Source organism: Ctenopharyngodon idella, chromosome 20, assembly GCF_019924925.1.
Source record: "Ctenopharyngodon idella isolate HZGC_01 chromosome 20, HZGC01, whole genome shotgun sequence".
Classification (NCBI taxonomy): domain Eukaryota; kingdom Metazoa; phylum Chordata; class Actinopteri; order Cypriniformes; family Xenocyprididae; genus Ctenopharyngodon; species Ctenopharyngodon idella.
Genome location: NC_067239.1, coordinates 16,113,381 through 16,137,997, shown reverse-complemented (window position 1 = coordinate 16,137,997; position 24,617 = coordinate 16,113,381). Strand labels below are relative to the sequence as shown.

General features: G+C 36.7%; 1 protein-coding gene across 3 annotated transcripts in view; it reads right to left on the bottom strand.

The window, feature by feature from the left end:
* Positions 1 to 24,617, bottom strand: part of palld (palladin, cytoskeletal associated protein) — a 100,764-nt gene that overhangs the window by 36,925 nt on the left and 39,222 nt on the right. For all 3 annotated transcript variants that reach the window (XM_051873975.1, XM_051873976.1, XM_051873977.1), the window contains 8 exons: positions 23,099 to 23,274; positions 21,101 to 21,167; positions 18,424 to 18,541; positions 17,804 to 17,872; positions 16,860 to 17,001; positions 15,678 to 15,701; positions 14,434 to 14,553; positions 12,343 to 12,724 (listed from right to left, as the gene is read on the bottom strand). In XM_051873975.1, the coding sequence (XP_051729935.1) occupies positions 12,343 to 12,724; positions 14,434 to 14,553; positions 15,678 to 15,701; positions 16,860 to 17,001; positions 17,804 to 17,872; positions 18,424 to 18,541; positions 21,101 to 21,167; positions 23,099 to 23,274 (1,098 nt within the window). The remainder of the gene's footprint in view (positions 1 to 12,342; positions 12,725 to 14,433; positions 14,554 to 15,677; positions 15,702 to 16,859; positions 17,002 to 17,803; positions 17,873 to 18,423; positions 18,542 to 21,100; positions 21,168 to 23,098; positions 23,275 to 24,617) is intronic.

Sequence of the window (24,617 nt, the reverse complement as noted above, 5' to 3'; positions counted from 1 at the left end):
GACATGCGTTTTCAGCCGTGTAGTGTAGTATCGTTTCTGAAATGCTGTGGAAATGGCAGTGTAGACAAGGATCGTTTTCATTTTAAAACGCCGTTTTAAAACAAAAATGCACTAGTGTAAACGGGGCCTAAGGATACTGATTTTTAGCAGGCAAACTGAGATGACGAACAGCAACATGGTTCGTGTAACATTAGCAACACATTATTAGCTGTTTGATGACGCAGTCAAGCAAAAAGGCTAATCATATTAATTACCGTTATGTATCCGGCGTTGTAGAATACATAAAACGCATTACCATTCTGATACACAGACTTGTACAGGCCCTGTAAAAATCACTCTTCCACTTCTTCTTCTGAATCAGTTTCTGGTTCAAACATACTGTATATGAATGAATTAAACCAGTATTTCCACTGCCATTTACTACAGTAAAGATGACCAAGTTGATCAGGTATCCTGAGCTTGTGCGTATACTAAATGAAGCTATTTTAAGGCATGAAGAATTTTTTTTCATAAGAAAAAACATTTAAATATGAGATGAGTTTTAAGGGATAAAATGATTGACTACAGGGGTTCAACACACAAATGTACAACTCTCACACACACATTTAAGGAACAGTTCATCCAAAAAACAAAATGAACACAAATGAACAGCGGGGTCTAATGTGGTTTTGGACCCCATTGACTTTCATTCTATGGACAAAAACAGGAACAATTTTCAAAATGTTTCTAAATTTTTCTTCTTTTGTGTTCTGTAGAAAAAGGTAAGTCATTCAATTTTTGAATGTCATGAGGGTGAGTACAGATTTTAATTTTTGGTCGAACTATTCCCTAATTCTGTTTCATATCAAACTGTTCATCTATGAATATGATCTTTTTATCTATAAATGTAAACTACCACTCTGTACTTCCAAACCAGCATTGGAGCAAACTTCATAAAATTTCTAAATGATTCTTAAACCACTTTCATGTCTCTCTTTCTCTTTTTCTCTGCAGTCATCCAATAACAGATAGCTTTTTTTTATTTATTTTTTTTATTGAGATGGCCTGTTCTGGACTCTCTCTTCCATATTTGGAGAGCTGCTCTATTCCTAGTTGGTCACTTTAACACAGCTAGCCAATGCAGCGCTGAGCCTCGGATCCCCCAGCCAATCCCGCATTCCCCCCATCTCCTTATAAGGACTGCACAGAGTCAATAGTGTTCGCCTTCACTCTGGCCTCCTTGGCCACACTGTGCTTCTTAATCATTCTAAAGTAAACTGTCTGAATTGGTCAAAAACAAAGCTAATGTTTTTACTCTGTAAGTTATCTGTGATAGCTTTTTTCATGCTGTGGTTATTAAAATGTGTACTTTATATCATAACTGCATATAAGCATCAGCAATACCAACTTCCATGGTTTCTACAAAAATATTAAGCAGCATTCTCAACATTGATAATAATAATAAATGTTTCTTGAGCACCAAATCATCATATTAGAATGATTTCTGAAAGATCATGTGACACTGAAGACTGGAGTAATGATGCTGAAAATTCTAATTTCATTCAAATTTATTTTACCATTACTGTTTTTATTTTTGATCAGGTGAGCATAGGAGACTTCTTTCAAAAACAATCTCACCGACCCCAAACTTTTGAACAGAAGTGTACCAACTTTCAGGCTACTTACCAATTAGCTACCTTGCCAATTAGCAATTAACAGTACTTTTATGAGCCTCATTTGTATTGTATATAAATAAACACAAAATAAAAGTCACAGTCCACAGTGGAAACTCTGGGTTAATTTCTAAAAATGAGGCTCACAGAGGTGCATGAATGATAGGAAAATGTTTGGTGAGCTATGTTGCTCAACAAAACTGTGCACAATAAACCATTTTTGTAGTGTTTAAACTGAATTTTCCTGTAGAAAGCGTCTCTATATGCTTGTTTGGTTTTGGATATGCTTCTAAACCACACGCAACGCCTGTGCAAGAAGATGATTGTTAATACACCATTTGGGTCTTTACGAGCAACACCTCATAAACAAACCAGCTTTGAGAAACAGCGTTGAGTCACGCGCCAGAAATGCAACCGGCTGACCAGTGCGCCACGGATTTAACCATAATGCTGGGCATAACGGCATGGTTTAAACACTACACCCGTACACCATGACCTCAGAGCTAAAGCTTTATCTGTGTTCACTACCATGACGTTTTGAACTGAAAAAAACTTACCAGGGCTGCGTTTCTAGATCGTAGAACCACTGGCACCAATGGTCTCTACGAACAACTTAGCTCACAATGCTTTTGAGAAACACAGCCCAGAGAACTTGACTGCAAGGGGAAAAGAAATAAAGATTTGGGAATATGACATTAAACCTCCTTCATTGCAACTAAATTGATCAGAATATAACTGACACACTACCACAATAACCACATCAGTACTGTAAAATCAAGCACAACATCTGAAACTAAAAACCCCATGAGTCTGCGAGAAAACTAGTGTGGTTGTGGTCAAGAATAAGAGCGCTCAATAAAATGACCAGATTGTTTGAGGCTGACCCTCAGTTTGCTGCAGTTGTCTCTAGTGTCCATGACAACAACCCCACTGTGGCTCTGGGAGGTTTGTGGCAGGCGGTGCGGTATGGCAGCAATGCAGTCAGCACGTAGATAGCAATACACAGCACTTCAGCGAGGATTAAAGACTTCCTTTCTCATCTATTATCCTTTCTGTCTCGCTCTTTATCTCTGTCTCTCTTTTTCTCATTTACTTTAGCCACCATGGCGATCCACTAATCCAGAATAAACAAAAATCCTGAATGTTAAGTTGAGTAATCATTTAAATATAAACACATAATGAGTAAGGAGGTAAATTTTTCATCATTTACTTCAAAGAGACTTCCTAGGAGACATTCTTATGTCTGTCTGTGTAACAGACATGTGATGAATCGTTGCGGATTCATGGCTCCTCAGGTCACGATCCAACTCTCACCCCTGAGCCAATGGTGCATTTATACATCGCTCTGGTCCTTTTGGCTCAGGAAGTGAAGGATTATTGTCTGACTTTCTGTCTCTGGTGTGGCCCTGATAGGAAACAACACCTTTTACTTCCTGGAAGATTGTAAAAGGGTTTGCTGAACCCTTCACCTCTGCACACACACCCTTCATTCGTCACAAAAACACAGATACAGAAAAATACAGATTCACTGTCACAGATGTTTGATACTAAATCTCATAAGAGTAATATGATTGAAGAATATCTTGAAAAATTTCAGACAGCAGGGTATCATTAATTGACCGTTCGCAAAGACCCGCCCCCTTTAGTTACTGTTGCTATGTCCGACAAGCCACGATGCCGCTCTCGCACCACACATCATGTTCTCACGCAGTGAAAAATACATCGCCGAGCAAAGAGGACACTGCGTTGACAGACAAGACAGTTTTGTGGCTCTTTGATGTGTCATGACAGTTCAAGCGGCTCGTGAACCAATCATCTCTTCCTACTAGTTAATTTATAGCATTAAATAAACATGAATTAACATAAGAAGGAATGTTGTTTCAACGCGGAAAGACGTCAGTACACACTATTTTTCAAGATCAAATCCTCTGACGTTAATCTACTAACTCTCCTGACTGCTTTGTCGGACATAACAGCGGATTCGGTGTTATGATTGGTTAGATCGCCTGTCAATCAAACTCCCAGCTAAGGGTCAATTGGTGCAGAAGAGTTATTTACAGTAATTGTGTATAAAAAAAATTAAAAAAATCATTATGCTGATTTCCTTCAGATTTTTGCTAAGCTATGTGAATTTTAAATGCACTTAAAACAAACAAATAAATAAATTGTATTGTATTGCATGGTGATAACTTGCTATTAAAATTAATTTATAATTTAAAATTAATGATAATATATATATTAAAATAATAATTTTTATTTATTTAGGGTAAGATTTTTTTTTCATGTTTTTTTTATGCAAATTAAAAAATACATTAAAAATACAAGTAAATAATACAGCAAACTTTATTCAAGTTTATTTTAAATTGCAATAATATTTCACAAAATTGCTGTTTTTACTATATTATTGAATGTATAATATCTATTTGAATATATATATTAAAAAGTAATGTATTTCTGTGATGGCAAAGCTGAATTTTCAGCATCATTACTCCAGTCTTCAGTGTCACATGATCCTTCAGAAATCATTCTAACATGCTGATTTGCTGCGCAAGAAACATTTATTATTATTATCAATGATGAAAAATTTGTGCTACTTAATAGTTTTGTGGAAACCGTGATACATTTTTTAGCATTCTCAATGTTCAAAGTTCAAAAGAACAGCATTTGTTTGAAATAGAATTTTTTTGTAACAATGTAAAAGTCTTTTGATCAATTTACTGTGTCCTTGCTGAATAACAGTATTCATTTCTCTAAAAACAAACAACAACAAAAAAAAAAAACGTACTGCCCCCAAACCTTTGAACGGTATGGTAGTGGATTTAAACCAGAGTCCACTTTCGCACAGCAATCAACTTTTTTTCTTCAGTCATGTCTCATCTCGCCTAGTGCTATATAGTCTTCACCAACTGGTATCAGAACACTTTCAGTGCTTGCTTACTTCTCAGAAATCTTCAGATATTGGTGGAGTGGGTATCACATAACCACTACACTGATGCCAAGAAAAGATCCAAAACCAAACAGACAGTACATTTACGAAACACACCCTATGTTCTCATGAAGGAAGAATTAACGTAAATTTGATCCACTGAAAAAAGATGCTTCAAACACAAGAGGGTTTCAGAAGGCTCTCACACAAACCTACAGCAAAAATCTATTATAATCCAGCTTTAATTCAAAGGGGCTTTGTGAAATGTCTCACTACGTTAACACGCACATTCATCAACCTGTACAGCTGATATCAGACACCACCTGCTGCGTATCTTTAATTCATCATACGCACACATATACATACTGAAAATGTACATATGCGACAGCAAGATATACCCTAGAGCATAATGCAGACAGTCTTCTCACTTTCTGTCTCTGTTTCTTTACTAGCTCCAGGTGTTATCATTTCAGTGTGGTATGGACTTTACACACTGTGAAGCATGTTCCCATAAAACCCCTGTGATTTCAGCCCAACAAGATCATAAATCAGAGGTGCACACAACCATCTCTCTTCTTACACAGATGCTCCTCTGAAAATAAAACTTTGGCTGTAACAGGGATTTACTTGCTCAGATAAATGTCACAAATTGAGTAATATTCCTTCATTATAAGCTATTTGCCTCAAAACAGCCTTTCCTTTTGGTCAGCTGCAGGTGGACGCCCACCAAACACCATGTTCGTTCACACCTTCCTCTTTTTCGGTTTATATCTCTGTCCCTTCCTGTGCTGAAGGACATTGGGCCCTGTCTATATCACAAGGGCCCTCTCCTGCTGTCACCAAAGTCTGCCAAAACACATTGCGTGGTTTCCTGTATGGCGTGTATCTCCGCAGGGTGTAGCGCCAGTGGCCGGGAGAGCGATCAAGGGATCAAGTGTGAAGAGGTTTGAACATGTTAATCAAACTGCATAGTGCAAAGGTGTTAAACGGTGAAGGATGTTCACTCAACACTTGGTTAGAAACAATGAACAAGCACATGTAATGCTGCCCCACCAACATAAATAAGTAAAATAATTTGTATGAATATAAGCCGAGTCAGTGTCTTTATGTGAGTCTTGTATTTAATTTTGCACTGAATGTCTTAAAACTGTTAAATTTGGGTGAAAGTTCAGAGATACTATCAAATCAAGAAAAATGAAAAGGATAGTTAACCCAAAAATTAAACTTCTGACAGCATATACTCATCCTCAAGATGTTCCAAACCTGTATGTCTTTATTACTTCTGTGGAACACAAAAGAAGAATTTATTTCTATGTCTTTACAATGAATGTGGACTGGAGCATTCAAGCTTCAAAAATGTTGCAAAAGGGGGATTTTATGGTACTAAATTATATTTATGCTGTAGTTCTAATCTATTCACTTTTTGAGCATAAGTGAAAGTGAAAAAAGTTTAAAAAAAAGTTTGAAGTGAAAAAAATTTAAATTCTGTAAGTTTTTTTGTTAACTTATTTAATGTTTATTGTTACGAAAATTGCACAAAAATGCTATTTTAAAGTTTTATATGAAAAATATATTTTTATTTACTCTAAAACTGAAAGAAAAAAAAAAAAAAAAAAAATCTAAACAAGTTGTGTTCTACGGAGCCCCGGACATGACATGCAGGAAAAAAAATAGTAGGCTAAATCGTGCGCACGATTTATTCATTTGTTCCCTCGATTTACTAAAACGTGCACACGATTTATATTTCGTTCCCTCGATTTACTAAAACATGCGCACGATTTACTATTTAGTTCCCTCGATTTATAAATCATGCGCATGATTTATAAATCGAGGGAACGAAATAGTAAATTGTGCGCAAGTTTTAGTAAATCATGCACACGATTTAGTAAATCGAGCTAACGAATTAGTAAATCGTGCACACGAATTAGTAAATCGAGGGAACAAATTAGTAAATCGTGCGTACGATTTAATTTTTTTTCTTGCATGTCATGTGCAGGGCTCCGTAGTGTTCCAAATTTAAGTTTGACATCTCAAAAAATTAGCTTTCAATAAGATTTTGTTTGGCTGCAGTACCAAAAGTTTCCACTATATGAAATTTGTCTCCCATTCATTTCCAATGCAATCATTTTTGACCATGAGGAGCACAAGTGTGACTATTTTTTTCAGGACCATTTAACCTTTTCGAATCATGTCCATGATTTTTTTTTGTGTGTGTGTGTGTGTGTGTGTGTGTGTGTGTGTGTGTGTGTGTGTGTGCGTGTTTACATAGCAAGTGCTAAAACCTTTACCAAGTTTCGTACCATTCCGATGAAGTAAAAAATTCTAAAAAAACTAATCGTAAAAAGAGCACCAGTCAACAACAACAGACTGAAATTTAAGTCATTATTTACTGATTCACAGCAACTTAATCATTGAGCTGAACTAGAAAACTGTATTGGTCTGATTTGAAAAAGAATCATTCAAAGTTTTTGAACTGGATCAACTGATTCACTGAAAATAATCTCACTCAAAAGAATGATTTGTTCACAAATCAAACTCTTCTCTCATAAACTCTCACAATTTTCAGTGAATTACTTTTATTTATTTATTTTTTGGGGTCTATTCATCACACAAAGGTATTGTATATGTCTTCAGAAGGCTCGTAATAGTCCATGAGTCATCTAGACTACTTTTATGATGCCTTTTCATAATTTTGGAGCTTGACAGCCCTAGTCCTCATTCATTTTCATTATACGTTAAAGAGTAGCAGGAACATGTTTCAAAAATGTACCTTCTGTGTTGCACAGAAGAAATTAATTTGGTTTGGAATGACATGAGGGTGAGGAATTTATGACAGACTGTTCATTTTTGGGTAAACTGTTCAAGATGGACTACATATATGAAGGGAGAAAAGGCTGAGAACAGAACAACATATTTGCAAGCAAACAAACAACTGCTTCAAAATAAAGCTTTTTAGTAAGCAGCAGCATCAGATTGAATTTATATTTCATTTTATATGACATGCATCATATCAAAGCAATGCTGTTGTGCCAGCAAATATCCAAGGCCCATCGCTGAAACATGAAACATGAGACCAGGTGAAGTTTATCACCCTTTTACTAGTTTACCCAAAGAACATGACCAGAGCTGCAAACTCATACTTTCCACTCGTCCACTAATTGCTTTACGGCAATTCGGCAAATAACATAATCACAGATGTAATTGATAAATCACCGTAACGCTGAAATAAAGTTGAACTAAAGGAGAACTCAGATCACAGGGGACCTGTAAAAGATAAATGTCTGCAGCTACAACATGGTCTTAAATCCCCATTTCATCATTCTATTCAAAGCACTAATGTGAACGGCAAGTATGGGAATATCCAGAGGAAATCAGCTGGAATGTGTAAACGTGTTTTGAGGGTCACAAGGCAAGGTTCAGGTCTGTTTGTACCCGGAGGATGCTGAGAGACGATAACATGCCACACAGCATGTAGAAATGACCTCTGGGTAATTATACAATTATGAAATTCCTGTTTTTACAACCAAATGACATGGTGAAGTGAGTAGAGCTTGGTAGAGAGCAGTTGGATGGTGTTTTTTGGGGTTTTTTCTGATGAGGGAGGAGGGTCTCATTATCTGCTCCCCTGTTGCGTTGTTCCTAGCGGTTGATTTGTGACGTTACAGTGGAAAATCTTTTAGGGAAGCAGCTTTTTAAGGCAATAATTTGCAGAAGCGCAAGCAAAGACAGGGTTTTGCCAAACGGCATGCCATTTAAACCTCAGCTTGGACCTCGTCCACAACTAGAAACAATTTTCCTTTCATAGCTAACACATGCCTGTCAAACCCACGCACATATGCGTTATTCACACTCAGGTTGCATCAACCTATACTTTGTTTTACCTTTCGTTTGAGAGGTCGTCTGCTTGCTCATTTGATCTGGAATCACAGAACGGATGGGGATATGTATGGAGAAAGTCACGAATAAAACCACAAGGACTAAATGTTGCCCTGAATTCCCAGTACAGCATGTACACAATACAAAGCTTGCCATTTACATGATTTATTGTGTATACACTAACAAGAATGCACACAATTGACTTTTTTTTCTCTTTCTTCACAACATCCACCCACTAAACACACACATGCTACTATTCTATGGTTGTAAAGAAGAAAAGGCATCTGAATTAAACGGAAATCACCCCATAACCACAGAGACAAACAGTCCTTAAAGTCTTTTCGAACAAATAAGTAGTCCTATGTAAAGGTGTGACCACAAGAGCCTAAAGTCACATTCACACACATAAACATATTTCAATGCCACACACAATCCAGACAAGATTATAGAGCTGAACTACATAAGACTGACTCCGCCTAGAATATACAAAGAGTCCCTCTTCTGAGACACTTTTGCTTTTATGTTGCTGCAGTTTACATGTTTATGTCATACTTTGATCATAGCCAGAATAAAAAAAAGGCTCATGCAACAATGCTCTTTTACTTTGCTGTAAACTAAATTATTGATTAATATGGTAATTGTTATGTTGCTTATGATTGCAACATGTCATCCACTTCAAAGTTTACATCATTACAACTGGACCTCATCATGTTAAAGGGTTAGTTCACCCAAAAATGAAAATTCTGTCATTAATTACTCAGCCTCATGTCGTTCCACATCCGTAAGACCTTCGTTCATCTTCAGAACACAAATTAAGATATTTTTGATAAAGTCTGAGAGGTTTCTGTCTCTCCATAGAGAACCAATGCAACTCCCACTCCAAGGTATGAAGTGACATGAGTGCTTTGTTTGAACAAAAAACAAAACAAAATATAATTTACCACTTTATTTACAAAAATATTGATCTGCAATGCGCGCTCACGAGAGCTTCATGAAGCATGTGTGTTATGTTCGGACTCGCGCGTCAACTCAATGCATATGCACGAGTGTTCACGAGAGCATCACGACGCATGCATTTTGTGTTCACGTGAGAGCTGGCGTTGTTGCATGAACACGTTTTGGATAATATTTTGCAAATAAAGTGGTAAACTATGTTTTTTTGCACAAAGAAAGCACTTACGTCGCTTCATAAAATTGAGTTTAAGCCACTGGAGTCACATGGAGAACTTTAATGATGTCTTTTTCCTACCTTTCTGCACCTTAGAGTGGTAGTTGCGTTGGATCTCTATGGAGAGACAGAAAGCTCTCAGATTTCATCAAAAAGATCTTAATTTGTGTTCCAAAGTTGAACGAAGGTCTTACGGATTTGGAACAACATGAGGGTGAGTAATAAATGACAGAATTTTCATTTTTGGGTGAACTAACCCTTTAAACAATGACCAATAATATTTTTGTAATATATTTGTTATTATTTTAGATATACCACTATCATGTGAATATGTATCTTTAATGACATTTGTCATATGAACAAGTCAGTAAATAGATTAAAGTCCACAAATCTGAAGTACATCACAGTAATTGCTCCAAGTTTGTTTCGTATATTAAAAAAAAGAAGAAAAAAAAAAAGACTTGCAATTCAGTGAGGAAATCAGATGTGAACTTAGCAGCAGCTCTGAACAATTCACAGACTGAGTGATTCTGATTCAAACCACTAAGAGGCCATTCACACAGAACGAGTTTTTGAGTTTAAAACATGAGACGCAGGTAGGGAATGAAAAACTGCATGTACGAGACGCTGCAAAGAACACAAATGCAACGGTGAAGCATGTCTGGTGCATGTTTACAAAGAAAAACTATGGAAAAGCAGCACAGTAGAATGCAAAATGCGCCCTGTGTGCCTGAGTTTGAGGCTATTTCATGGACTGATTCACTAAAAAGAATCTGTTCTGATTCATTTGTTCATGATTTGGACATCAAGGCTTGTGCTGTGTTCGCTGCTGTGTTCAGGACACACTAATGAGGGACACAAAGTTTTCCTGACTGTAAATAATTGTCACAAATGTTTATTTTTTTGCATTTGTGATTTTAGTCACAGTTTTAGTCACTGTCTGGATCTTTGTATACGTAATACATGAGTTAGGACCAGTATAACTTAGAGGGTCACTGGGACTAATCTCAGGCATGTAAGTACTGGCTTGCCCTGCATGTTAATGTTATGCCCTTGGGCGGTGTACTTAACCTTATCTTGACCCTAAATTCAGGGATGCTCTCTTTAAAAACTGGAACAGTACTAGTGAGAGTCAAATTGCACCTACTGAGTAATCTACAGCCAACAACCTTGAGGCATTGAACTAAATCCACTGTCAGAAATGTATCACTATACCCGATGATAAATGGTAGTGCAGTATGAGATACATCTAATATAAAAGCAAATGATCCTTCTGAAATCTGGCTGGAGTCATAGCACAACTGCTAACACATATGCAAACGCACATACCGCACACAATCTCACAGTGATTTATGGCACGCTGCAATGCCCGGCCTCTGACATGGTGATAAAGGGACGGAATGCATTTGTTCTTTAAGTGGGGCTTTCCCATTAAACCACCTACTGACATACAGTAAGCAGGCAGCTGGGGTAGTATATCACCACAGAAACATTGGTAAATGTTATCACTTTAGATTGATCAGAATCTGTTTATTTTACTTACAGTATAATGTTTTGAGATCTGATATTAATAGGCTATATAAGAAATATGCCTACATCCATGTTATATAACATACCGAAAGCTGCATGTCAAATAAATAGTAACATGCCAAATAAATCCCAATTTTTTCAAATTTGACAACATACTGTGCATCTGATAAACACTTTACAGGAGTCATCAAATTTGTAAATGGAACGGCAACACAGCTAAAATCATAGGTCACATAACAATGCCAACATGGCAGATTGTTTTCATACTACACAACTGCATACTTACAGAGTGTACACTACCATTCAAAAGTTGGGGGTCAGTAAGATTTTTTTTAACGCTTTCTTTAATCTCTTATTTGATCAAAAAATGCAGTAAAACAGTGATATTATAAAATAATATTACCATTTATTTACCATTATTTTCTATTTTATTATATTTAAAAAAAAAAATTTATTCCTGAAAAAAATTCCCAAAAGTACTTTAATTTTACTCATTAGGCGGTAGCAGGTGGTATTAGTGGGAGGGACATTTTCATTTTAGAGTACATTTGATATGATGAAAATCTTTAGTGCTGGATGAGGCATCAGCATTTTGGTCCATTTTCCCTGAAAAACACTGTAAATTTGAAATGCGTTTACCTGCATTTACCAACACTGTAAAACATTTTCAGGTGGTTAAACTTTCAGGTGGCCTTAAAAACACGAGTAAACTCAAATGAACATGAGTAAACTCAACTTAAAAATAACCTTTGTTTCAACTAACAAATAGTCAAGACAATGGATTACTTTAAGTTTAATTTTTGAAAACTTATAAACTTGAGTTCAAAAACCAACACTTGTCATGACAATTGAATTTAAGGAGAAGAAATAAGTTCAAATAACTTAATGGGGCTGTGATGATGTAGCACATATTTTGTTGACCCTGGAACAACATTTCTGTCTGAAAATTTCATCCTAACCATATCCCTACCCCTAAACCTAATCCTACCTATAACTTAAAATCAAAATTCCTTAAAACCTAACCCTGGTTTTAAGCCTAAAATTGACATAAACTGTAAACTTGTCCCTCAAATCTGATTGGTTGATTGGAACGTTGTTCCAGAATCAACAAAGATTTTGATTCAGGAACATACTGTGCTTGGTGAAATCAGGTTCTGCGATGATGCAGAAGATTCAGCTGCAGTACTCACAGTTTAGGTTTGGGTTTGGTGGGGAGAGGTGGAGCCTTAACTGCTGAAGGTGATGGTGGTGGAGCCGCTGTTTCCTTCACACTTGAAGGTGATGGTAGACTCTCATCTGGTGGCTTGTTTAAGGTCTGACCATTTTGTAGAGGTCTGTTGGGTAGACTTTCATGAGGATCTTTATCTGTAGAGACCTGGACAGGCAATGCAGTGATGCTGGGCCAGATGTCCAGCTCATTGATCTGGAAGGCCTCAGCACTCGGTGGGGTTTTTGGGGGGACTTCCAACAAACTAATCTCAGTGGGTGGAGGAGGTGGAGGCGGGAACAATTGGTTGTCCTCAAACACGCTTTCGTCCCCAGATACACCGTTACTGGGCAACTCTTCTGCAACTAGAGATCCAAGATAACAGAACACGTACAGCTCATTATAGGGTGTGAAAACAGATTTCTTTTCCTATTAAGTGAGTGATGAAATCCAGTTGGCCCACATCACAATGCATTTCAGTGAAATAAAGAAGGAAATACAGTAAAAGGGTCTGAGTAATCAGGGAAATCAGTTCCTCGTTTTGTCAGGACAATACTTTAACAAACATTGCAAAACACCAAAACACCTACAGTGGAAAAAAACTCATGATAACTGCCCATAATCCTGGATCAACGGTAATCCACAGCTAAAATGTAATCCAAACCTTTATCAGACATGAAATCTGGCTGAGATTGTCTCAGATTTACTTAAATGCCTCTGTAGTAAACTTGAGGCATGAGGACTCCTGGAAATATAAGTACACCCACTCCATCACATAGTATAAACATTCATCCCTCTCCCGTCTTTGCCATGTGACACACACAGCTATCAGCACATACTGTATCCTCTCTCCTCACCCCACACTCAGATTTTGGAGTGACGTAGACAGGATGTGGCTGGTTGGCCTCATGCAATTGACATGTTTTCAACCCCATAAAATATCATCAAAAGATCAATGATGGAGATGCTATGCCTTTTTTGGAGATGGTATTTTTTGTTACTGCTTTGTAAATAAATTAAGTCATTACAACTCCTGTGTTGCTTCACTTCCAATTATATATACATTAGGGCTATTGTGTATTATTGATATTGGTATTGGCTATTGTCTATTATGATATATGCATATTAGGGCTGTCAGGCGATTAAAATTTTTAATCTAATTAATTACATGACGTCAAAGAGAAATTACCCCCAAAAGATCATTTAAAGTAATTATTGTGTAAAGCATAAAAATAGACATTACAAAAAGTAGCTTCAGAATGAAATATTTTATTTAATTCAGCATAGAATTTATTATACATAAATTTTTGGACCACGAGGTTGAATTTCAATCACTTGACAGCCCTAATATACATTTAAATAGATATATATATATATATATATATATATATATATATATATATATATACATACACACACACTACTGTTCAAAAGTTTGGGGTCAGTAAGATTTGGTTATTCTTAAATTTATCATTTTATTCAGCAAGGATGCATTTAATTGATCAAAAGTGACAGTAAAGAAACTTAGAATGTTGCAAATAATTTCTATTTTAAATAAATGCTGTTCTTTTTAATCTTATATTAATCGAAGAATACTGAAAAAATATATTATGGTTTAGACAAAATACACTGATAATAATAAGAAATATTTCTTGAGCACCAAATCAGCATATTAGAATGATTTCTGAATGATCATGAGACAATGAAGACAGCAAATTCAGTTAATTCATCAGAAAAATAAAATATTTGTATTATTATTAGTTATTTTAAACTGTAATAACATTTACCAATATTACTGTTTTTACTGTATTGTTAAAATAAATGCAGCCTTGGTGAAAATAAAATAACATAAAAAATAACAAAGTCTTACTGACCCCAAACTTTTGAACAGTAGTGTATATATTTATATAAGACAGATATTTGTTATACTGTATATTACATTGTTTGATTTTTTAACATGTACATGTTTCTTTAAATTTTAACCTCCTTCTACCCTCACTAAAATACTTAAATATTTACATGGTCATGAACTTTGATGTCAGATATAGTCTTTGTAGATACAGTGTAAACACACCTGGTGTGACAGTGAGTTTCGCAGTGCTGTTAACTGAGCCGTATTGGTTGGTTGCAGTGCAGCAGAATAAACCTCCGTCTTCAGGGAACGCCTCTGCAATTACCAGCGTGCAGATTTCCTCTGCAAGACCAATGACAGGAACCATCAATTACAACAAAAAGATCACAAGCAATACCAGATTATAAATAGTTTTAATTAATTACATGATGACACACACATCATTATAATGAATTTAACAACAGTCTAACAAGTCAATACACAAGCTACTGTAACTGGCCAGTTTTACAACACAATGTATTGCAGTCAAACAATGCTAGCTCCAGAAACATGAGAATCACATACAGTAAATACTGCTTGTAATGAGGAAGGGATGTAGACATGTGATAGACAATTAGACAGACAGGTGTGGTGAATCTAGACAGGTAATTGATGGTTACAGAGGTGATTCAATAGCAGAGAGAAGTCTGCTGCCGCATACACAGGTGGTATGTCTCATTCCTTTTCCTTTTTTCCTATGAGGTGATTCAGTAAATTGTGAACACTACTTCGGCACTAGCAAGAGCCTTGACCCCTACACATTAGGACACTGATGACTCAGTTACCCACAACATCATTACAAGGTTATGAGGCTCATATTAAAATGTAAGTGGTATTCGTCAAATACAACAATGTATAACACTCATTCATAACAAATGTTTAACATACATATTCATTTTCGTCGTTAAAATGAATAAAACCATTATGAAATGTGCTCACTCCTCTTTTCTGATGACTTCATGACATTTCTGGTAAGTGTATTGAGTGAGTGATTTTTTTGCAATCTGGTAATTTCTATGGAGAAATTCAGTTTTGAATGAGACAGGCATAAAAATGAATGACTCCCCCTCGGTCGTGTATGTCTAGTGAGCAGATTGAGACACACCCAAAGATAGAGGTGAGAGTTACTACTCTTAGAGCAAGAAGGTGAGCCATACTCATGTACAGATGTGTGAAAGTATGTGACTCATAGGAGGTTTCAGGCCAGGTGTTGACAAACATTCATGTTGTTCATTTATTGTTAATCAGAGATTTTCGCACCATATTTAAGCCATATTGCATAGTGATGACGTCATGTCATACACATACAGTTGGCTGACAGGTTAAGAGAATTATTATCTGATGTACACATGTATCTGGAGGAAAGTGTTTTATAAAAGAGTGGAAAGAGGGGAAAGTGGAAGCAGGAGTAAATAAAAAAGACTCACCGGGTTCTGCTGCTGATCTTGGCTCTGATGAAAAAGGGATATGGGAATTGAGAAAGAAAAACACCACAACAAATCATTACATATCAGTACATCAATAAACCAAATATAGTTCCTCAAATAGTTTAAATAGTTACTCAAAAAGGAAAGTTCTGTCAACATTTATTTGTTCCAAAACCCAGATGACTTACTTTCTTCCCTGGAACACAAAAGGAGGAATTTGAAATATACAAGTCGCTCTGAGGGTTTCAAGTATTAAAAATGATAAAGTATTATAAAAGACCACTGGATATAAAGGTGAGTAAATGATGACAGAATTTTTAATTTTGGGTGAACTCTCCATTCAAAGGTGCATTCAGTAGTTTGGTGCTAATTTAAAAAGTTTTACACATATAGTGTTTTGTGAAGAGTCATCTGAATGGTATACTCACATAAGATGAAGACTGTATTCTTAATGATGGTTTTCTAAAAAAGTTTTTCAATTGTGTATGGTGCGAGTTACTCCTCTCAATGTGTTTCGCCTATTTAAATGGTGTGACTCCACGGTGTTACACTAAACGTCAGAGAGAATCCTCATACTCACTAGCTATGTTTCCATCCACATATTTTTACGCAAATTTTGGGATATCACATAAAAATGTAATTTTTTTATACAATAAGAAGACATGAACAGAAACTACAATGGAAACACATCACAATCACATATGATTGGATAACTAACCTGCAGACCGATCTCATTGCAAACAATCTCAAATGTTGTTTTAGTCATTATGAAATGCCTGGGCCAGAGTCTGTCATCAAAATGATTTTGTATAATTACCTCCCAGAAGTGTCTTACATAATTGCGTTCCAAACATCAGGCATTCGCCTCCAAACGTAAGATATTTTTTATTCTCTTTAATACATTGAATGGAAATGGTGCTTTATGCGTAATGTTTTATGTAATATTCCAAATTTTTGCCAAAGTTAAATTCTTAACTTAAATGATTTTAGCAAATGGCTGCAATATAACAAAGAGTGAAAAATTTAAGGGGGTCTGAATACTTTCCGTACCCACTGTATGTTACATCTTGTAAAAAGGGACATAATAGGTCCCCTTGAAAGTACACAAAGAATAGCGATGTTAACAATAACAAAGAACTACTGAATGTTCCTTTAAATGGTTGCCTAAGTAGTTCCTCTTACTCTTTTGCAGGATGCGGAAGTCAGGGGAGTCCTTGATTTCCTGGCCCTCTCGAAACCACTGGACCTGCAGAGGAAGACTACCTCTCACCCGGCACTCCAGAACCACCACCTGACCTTCAGACGCCTGAGCGTCTTGCAACATCTACAGAATGAGAGATCCACAGTTTAACACTGGAAATACAGACTGAGGGGTAAACAAAGGGAAACAGAACAGACAGATGAATGGAAAACTGAAGCGACAGATGAAAAGGTGTACAACCACTAATTCTGCTCTTTCTTCAGCACCTCTTTCATTCCCAAGTACATACTCTTTCAGGCTGAAGACATAACAGACATAGAGGCAAGAAGCTGTCAGCAACCCATAAAAGTAAAAAGGCGAAGAGTAGTTTGTTTATATATGTGTATGTGAGTTGCTTTCTGTTGTGTGTTCATTCACTTTGAAGCTTTGTGTATGTGTATGAGCATGCTTGTGGTTACGTGTGACGTGTTATAGGTTTATTTAAAGTTCAAGTCAAGAAGTACATCTATATAATCCAGCCATTTCATTTGTGTGCCTGTTTGTTCAGGACTATGATGATGATACAAAACCATGTATTATAAAAAGGCACATCCTCTCATTAGAAAGATTAAAGTCTCACAGAAGAAAGATGGAGTGGGATGACGGGGGTCTAAAAAAAACTAACTTTTATCTTTAAGGAGGTGGGAAATGATTTTGCACATTGAGAAAACATAGTATTTGACATTGAAGTCTGAAGCTCTGCCTAGGCCTGCTCATGTCACATGACAAATAACACACATATACACAGAAAGAGAGAGAGAAGAGGCCTGGAATAATTTGGGAAAGCTCATACCATGATTAATTCATTCATTTCTCAAACTTTTGCATGTGAATGCAGCTAGTGATATTTGTGTGTGTGTGTGTGTGTGTGTGGCAATGTCATTACCTTAGTGAAGCTAGGGGGCGCTTTAACAAGAGCATCACTGGAATAAAGTGAAGAAACTGGACTCTGGACCTGACGAAGAGTGAGAGAGAGAATAAGTGTGGTTATGATGGATCTTTCCAGAGAGTGTTCGTTTTTTTTTTTTTTTTTTTTTTTTACAAGTCCATCTGCTGTTATCATTCCTGATGAGTCTTCCAGACATATTTGTGCATGTGCATTTTTCTGCCATTGTAGTAGATAGCAGTCAGTGAAAGTTTCCATAGAAGTTAGCTAAATCTGACAAATATATGATTTTTAATGTCCCTGACACCCTCTGTAGTCCCATTTAGCCACTTGTTAGCAACCATCTTTTTCAAGACAAATAAAAGCTTAAAAAATTCACAAGTCGGGTATAACTGTTGTAGGATAAAAACATCTTGAGCTTGTGTTAACCACATATCTTATTTCAGGAATTTAACCATAAACTCATTCAGAAAGCTCACTGACTTTTGGACGATGGAACCTACAGGCTGCAGCACTTTATAACTGTTTCAGAGAAAAAATGAGGTGTCTATGTGTGTGTGTGTGTGTGTGTGTGTGTGTGTGTGTGTGTGTGTGTGTGTGTGTGTGTGTATATTTCTTACTCTCTGTGGTGTAGTAGAAAGTGGCTGGACTAGCGCGGAGCGATGAGGTTGGCTCTCTGGGCTCTTTGGTGATGATGTGTGAATCGTCAAGGAAACTGAGCTGGTTTTCTTCTGTGCCCTGAGAGAACATATCAGCAACACTAAACAAACCTCATTTCGACCTGAGAGAACATATCAGCAACACTAAAACAAAGTCATAATTTAAGAAATCATTTAGATATAAAGTAAAGAACACTTCAAAAATTTTGTACACCTTGGCTTTCACATCTTGTGATATTCATGTTTTGAGTCATCCTGGCTGAAATCTGACGACATTTTGCAAAGCTATAATAAGCGAATCAATCTTTTTGCTCCATCACAATCTATTAAAATTTCTTCACATAAAGTTACAGTTCATTATATGTGACCCAGTTGTGAAGGTACCGGTATTTTTGGACAACAGCTGGGCTGTATTTGCCTCAGAATAGGTCAGTGGTCAGAATTTGTTTCAGTGCTGGTCAGGTTTATTAAAGGAAACTAAAATTTAAACCATAAAAACATTTGGTAACACTAGGGTTCAATTTTCACTTTTAACTAGTTGCTTATTAGCTTGCATATTACTAGTACATTGGTTGTTTATTAGTACTTATAAAGCACATATTAATGCCTTATTCTGCATGACCTAATTCTACATCCATAATCCTACCCAATACCTAAATTTAAACGCTACAAAAACTACCTTACTAACTATTAATAAGCAGTAAATTAGGAGTTACTTGGAGCAAAAGTTGTAGTTAATAGTGAATATGTGTTCCCTATACTGAAGTGTTACCAAACATTTTAGTTACTTGAAATAAAATAACTGTTAACTGAAATAAAATAAGAAATAAAAAACATAAACATGTCTTATTTCAGCTACTTGCCAAGAAAACATTTCTCATTTTCATTTAGCTTAACTTGATGTACTAAATACTGATGTACTAAAATAAACAGTTCATAATTATTACAATATAACCCTTTAAATAATATGGTTTTGAACTGTAAAATTAAAAAAAAAAGAAATTAATAAAAACTGTACAGACATATTACAAACACTAATAAAAAAAATGACAAAAACACAACAAAAGTTTAAAACTTTAACTAAAATCAAAACAAAAGTGGAAAATATACAATTCAAATTAAATATATAAATAAAAACTATAATTGTATTTCAATGATATTAATGCCCAGGACACACCAAGCCGACGTAAAAGAACTAGCGTCGACGAAAGCTGACTGTGTTGTCACCTCTCGTTGACTGCGTCTCTGCTAAAAAGCTGCGCTTGAACATACCAAAAGGACTAAAGGTGACTGTCAAATAGCACGTGCCTTCTGCACCTGCGTGCAAGTAAATATCTGTCTATATCAGCAGGTATCAATAATCTATTTTCGTCATTCAAAATGGGAAACCGAAACTAGGATTGCAGATATACAAACCGTAAAACAAGCAGCGCTTGCTTACCACTTTGAATATCAATCACGCTGATACTTTCTTCATTAAAATTATAACAGCCTTCTGTCTGTCTGTACCGTCTTGACTTCTTTGCTTGCTTTCATCACTTTCACTTTTATAGACTCGTTCACTAACCTGAACAGCCAATCAGAGTTCTCTCTCTCACCGACGGTTCAACATGCTGAACCGGCCCAAAAAACCCAGACAGCATCCGACTAAAACCGACGGTGCAGAACACACCGAAAAAACTAAGCCGACCGACGAATTTCGACTCCCTGCCAAAATATTACCCACTCGTTGAAGTCGCTACCTGATTGCCTAATCCAAACCCCTCCCCAACACCTAATGCTAAACTTACCAATACTAGGGGGGTAATAATTTGGCAGGGGTCAGAATTCGGCACAACACCGGCATTTTCAAACGAGTGTGGTGTGTCCCGCGCTTAAATAACACTGGTGCTGGTGAAAAGATGTCTACTAGTCTTTCTGATGCCCATGAGCAGACTGAAAATGAGAGTGAACACTTTAAAAAAAAGCTATACCCAGCTCTAATGGACCTTTACAGGTTTATTTAAAGTCTAACAGTATTTGTCTGACTTTCAAAACATTAGGTTTCCAACAGCAAATATACAGAATGTAATATGTAAGCTAAGAAAAGTTAACACTTGCTCTCTAACACACACCAACTCACAAACACAGTGAAGTAATATCCACTCCACACTGCATGAATTTTCATTATGCAGTTTGCACCTTATAAATGACTTTAGAGCCAATGAGAGTGTAATCCCAAATGGGTGTGATGATGTCAGAGGAAACCAGAGCCAAGCGCTTAATAATTTGTGTAAACAGAAGGAAAAGACTGAGAGGCCAGCAGAGGCATTTGAGGACAGAAAAAGAAATGAGCAGATGAGTTCAGAGGTGACTGAAGAGAGTTCAAGCAATGTCACAAAGAAATAAGGTAGACAACACAATTCCTAAATTCTTGATTTATGGATTATTGGCAGTTTAACAGCCTTGGCTATTATTTAAAGTCCGTTTATACCCAAAGAACCTACCATGTTCTTCGCGGTGGAGTAATAAGAACCTTCATGTCATTGGGTGAATTAGGGGCTATTAGATAATACAGGGGGACAGTTAAGCTGTCAGCTGAGGTCTGAGTCAAAGGGTTAAAGGTCATGCAAGGAAGAACATGCTGAAACACACATACTGTGGCATGGCTCCAGACCTAGACTTCGACACGGATCCTTCACCTTCTGAGTCTGAGGAGGAAGCACCTTTATAGAGAGAAATACAATGAGAAAATGAAAAAGAAAAAAAGAATTGCAATTTCTGGTCTGAAACATGTTCGGCTGCAGGCTGCTTTCCTTTTACTGAATGATATTAATCCACAATCTGACTTGGAATGAAACCACACCATGTTCGTCCATCTAGCCAGAGAAGGACTGGTCCCCTGGACTGAGCCTGGTTTTCCCCAAGGCTTTTTTTTCTCTATTTCTGTCACCGATGGAGTTTGGGTTCCTTGCCACTGTCGCCTCTTGGTTGGGGACGCTTAAAGGGTTAGTTCAACCAAAAATGAAAATTCTGTCATTTATTACTCACCCTCATGCCGTTCCACACCCGTAAGACCTTCGTTAATCTTCGGAACGCAAACTGAGATATTTTTGTTGAAATCCGATGGCTCCGTGAGGCCTACATAGGGAGCAATAACATTTCCTCTCGCAAGATCCATAAAGGTACTAAAAACATATTTAAATCAGTTCATGTGAGTACAGTGGTTCAATATTAATATTATAAAGCGACGAGAATATTTTTGGTGTGCCAAAAAAACCAAAATAACGACCTATATAGTGATGGCCGATTTCAAAACACTGCTTCAGGAAGCTTCGGAGCATAGTGAATCAGCGTGTCGAATCAGCGGTTCAGAGCACCAAAGTCACGTGATTTCAGCAGTTTGGTGGTTTGACACGCGATCCAAATCATGATTCGATACGCTGATTCATTATGCTCCGAAGCTTCCTGAAGCAGTGTTTTGAAATCGGCCATCACTATATAAGTCGTTATTTTGTTTTTTTGGCGCACCAAAAATATTCTTGTCACTTTATAATATTAATATTGAACCACTGTACTCACATGAACTGATTTAAATATGTTTTTAGTACCTTTATGGATCTTGAGAGAGGAAATGTCATTGCTCCCTATGTAGGCCTCACAGAGTCATCGGATTTAAAAAAAAATATCTCAATTTGTGTTCCGAAGATTAACGAAGGTCTTACAGGTGTGGAACGACATGAGGGTGAGTAATAAATGACATTATTTTCATTTTTGGGTGAACTAACCCTTTCATATTTAGCAATATTATTGATTTGAATGCACTGACACTATTGGATGAGAACTGAACTGCACTGGATGATCACTGTTTTCTGTAGACCTTTACAGTTGAATTGAACTCATTCCATAATTGATGAACTTTAAACAGTTATTGAACCAAACCGAATCAACACTGAACTGACTTCAGCTGAATAATGACACTATTGTCTTTTTAGAATTGAATTTCCTGTTTATCACTGTAAAGCTGCTTTGAATGCATTGTATGAAATGCTATATAAATAAAGTTGACTCAACTTGACTACTGTTGGCGAAATTGTGTTGGCAAAATACAGTAATTTCAATAAGAAACCATGAGAACGGGAGTTTTGTGAAGGGGTGAAAAAGTTTCCCACACAGATTTCGCTGATGTTCAAGTCGGTCATGTGAATTAACCATATTGACCAACAGAAAGCTGATTGGTTTGAAAGTGACTTCTGTGTGAGCTGTAAATTCTTAATGGATAACTGGCCTTCAAAGACAAGCAATCTAACAGCCTTGGGTATTTTTTATGGTCAGTTCATACCCAAACAACCTGCTGTGTGCTTCGGGCAGAGTAATAGGAACTTTTATGGCACTGGGTGAATTAGGGGCTATTTGATAATACACAGTCACAGATGGTTAACCTATCAGGCATTGTATCTTGAATTAAGTTTACTTAAAAAAACTTGACAAATTGAAGTATAACCTTCATTAAATATTGTTAGTGCTTAAAACTTAAAAAAGAAGAATTTCAAGTAATTTTACTTTGTTTAAAGCATGATTATATATGTTATTACTTGGAAAAAAAGACAAAAGTACTGATCAAGAAAAGGATTTCACCATGTAGCTGGGAGCTCACCTTCAATATAGACCTCTGCAGAGGTGTTGTCTGCTCCCAGTGCGTTGGAAGCTACGCAGGTGTACCTGCCGGTGTCGTCTTCAAAAGCTTCAGTTATCACGAGAGTGTGCAGATCACCATCACGACAGATCTGAATATCAGGGCAGTGGTGCAGCTCCCGCCCCTCACAAAACCACCTGTGCAATTAAAACAGAGAGGACAGCATGTCAGTCAAAGGGTGTAGCCAATTATAGAGCTAAACTATTGTCTTATTAAATTAGATTAAGCTCTGGTCAAAGCAATCACTGATTTCTCTCTCAAATGATACAAACATTGGAAAAAAGGAAACTGTGAATTATTAATCCAACAATCAAATCTGTAGCAGTACTAACTAGTATGGTTCTACTGGAGATCTTTTTGTAAGAGTGTGATTTATGTGTGAGAAATACACAAAATAAATGTAGATGAGCGACTGCAATCAGTTTTCTCTTACAGTCTCTCTATGTGTGTTTCTGGTATCACTAATCGCAGCCAAAGCTCTCATCTAAAGGATGAGTCAACTCTAAAGAGACCAAGAACAGATTTCCTTGATTAGAAAGATATTTCCCGGCTCATCAACACTGCAGTGCTGTTTAAACCAGATGATTCACTCTTTCATTAAAAAAAGAGTCACCGTGGAATCAAAATTGAAATTTTTTAATGGAATATTGCATTATGAAAGATTTATCTGTGCACATCATTTTAAAAAGAAATCTGCCCCCATAATCTTTACATAAAAAATAAAAAAATCTCTCTCTTTTCTACTCTGATGACTTGTTTTTGGTGCAAGGATGGTACAACCTGTAACTCACATGAGATTACAACAATAGCAAACCACAATGATTCAATGATCCAATCAATTCCTGAGGGAGAAAAATCAAGTCCTGCCTCGGACATGCGTCACAATAGGGAAGAAAAGACTTGCGCTGTTTTCTATTCATTCATGTTCAAATACTGCATTGGCAGTCAAACTCTTGTGTGTGGGGTTGTGTGTGACGTGTGGAATGTTAAAAATAAAGTATGTAATTGTTGTGCTGCAAATGCCACCAAAAACAATTGGATTGTTTTCAAACAGGTTTTCAGCTGCCTTTAGTCGGTCAAACAGATACCCCCACACTCAACTCATATCATCATATCATGCAGGAACTTTCCCCAGGAACTTGATGTTTCAACTGCAGGGACCAGGGACTAAATGAAGTTCCGGGTAAAAATTTCCCCCTCAGAAAGTCCCTGCTCACGCGGTTGTTGTTTTTCAAAGTTTAGGAACTTTCGAGGGTGGGACTTGGGCACTGAACATGCTGATTGGTTCACACAGCATTTTGACTGATTGACTCCACGCAGCATTTTATTTCAACATGTTGCGGTGCGTGCAGTAAGAGTTGTTTGCTATTCAAATCAACAATGGAGTTAAAAAAAAATACTACCGATAGATAAACGCGAGGTTCAGGCTAAAAGGTGCCTGTCCCAAATGGCACCCTAAACCCTCACGGTCTTCCTCTGA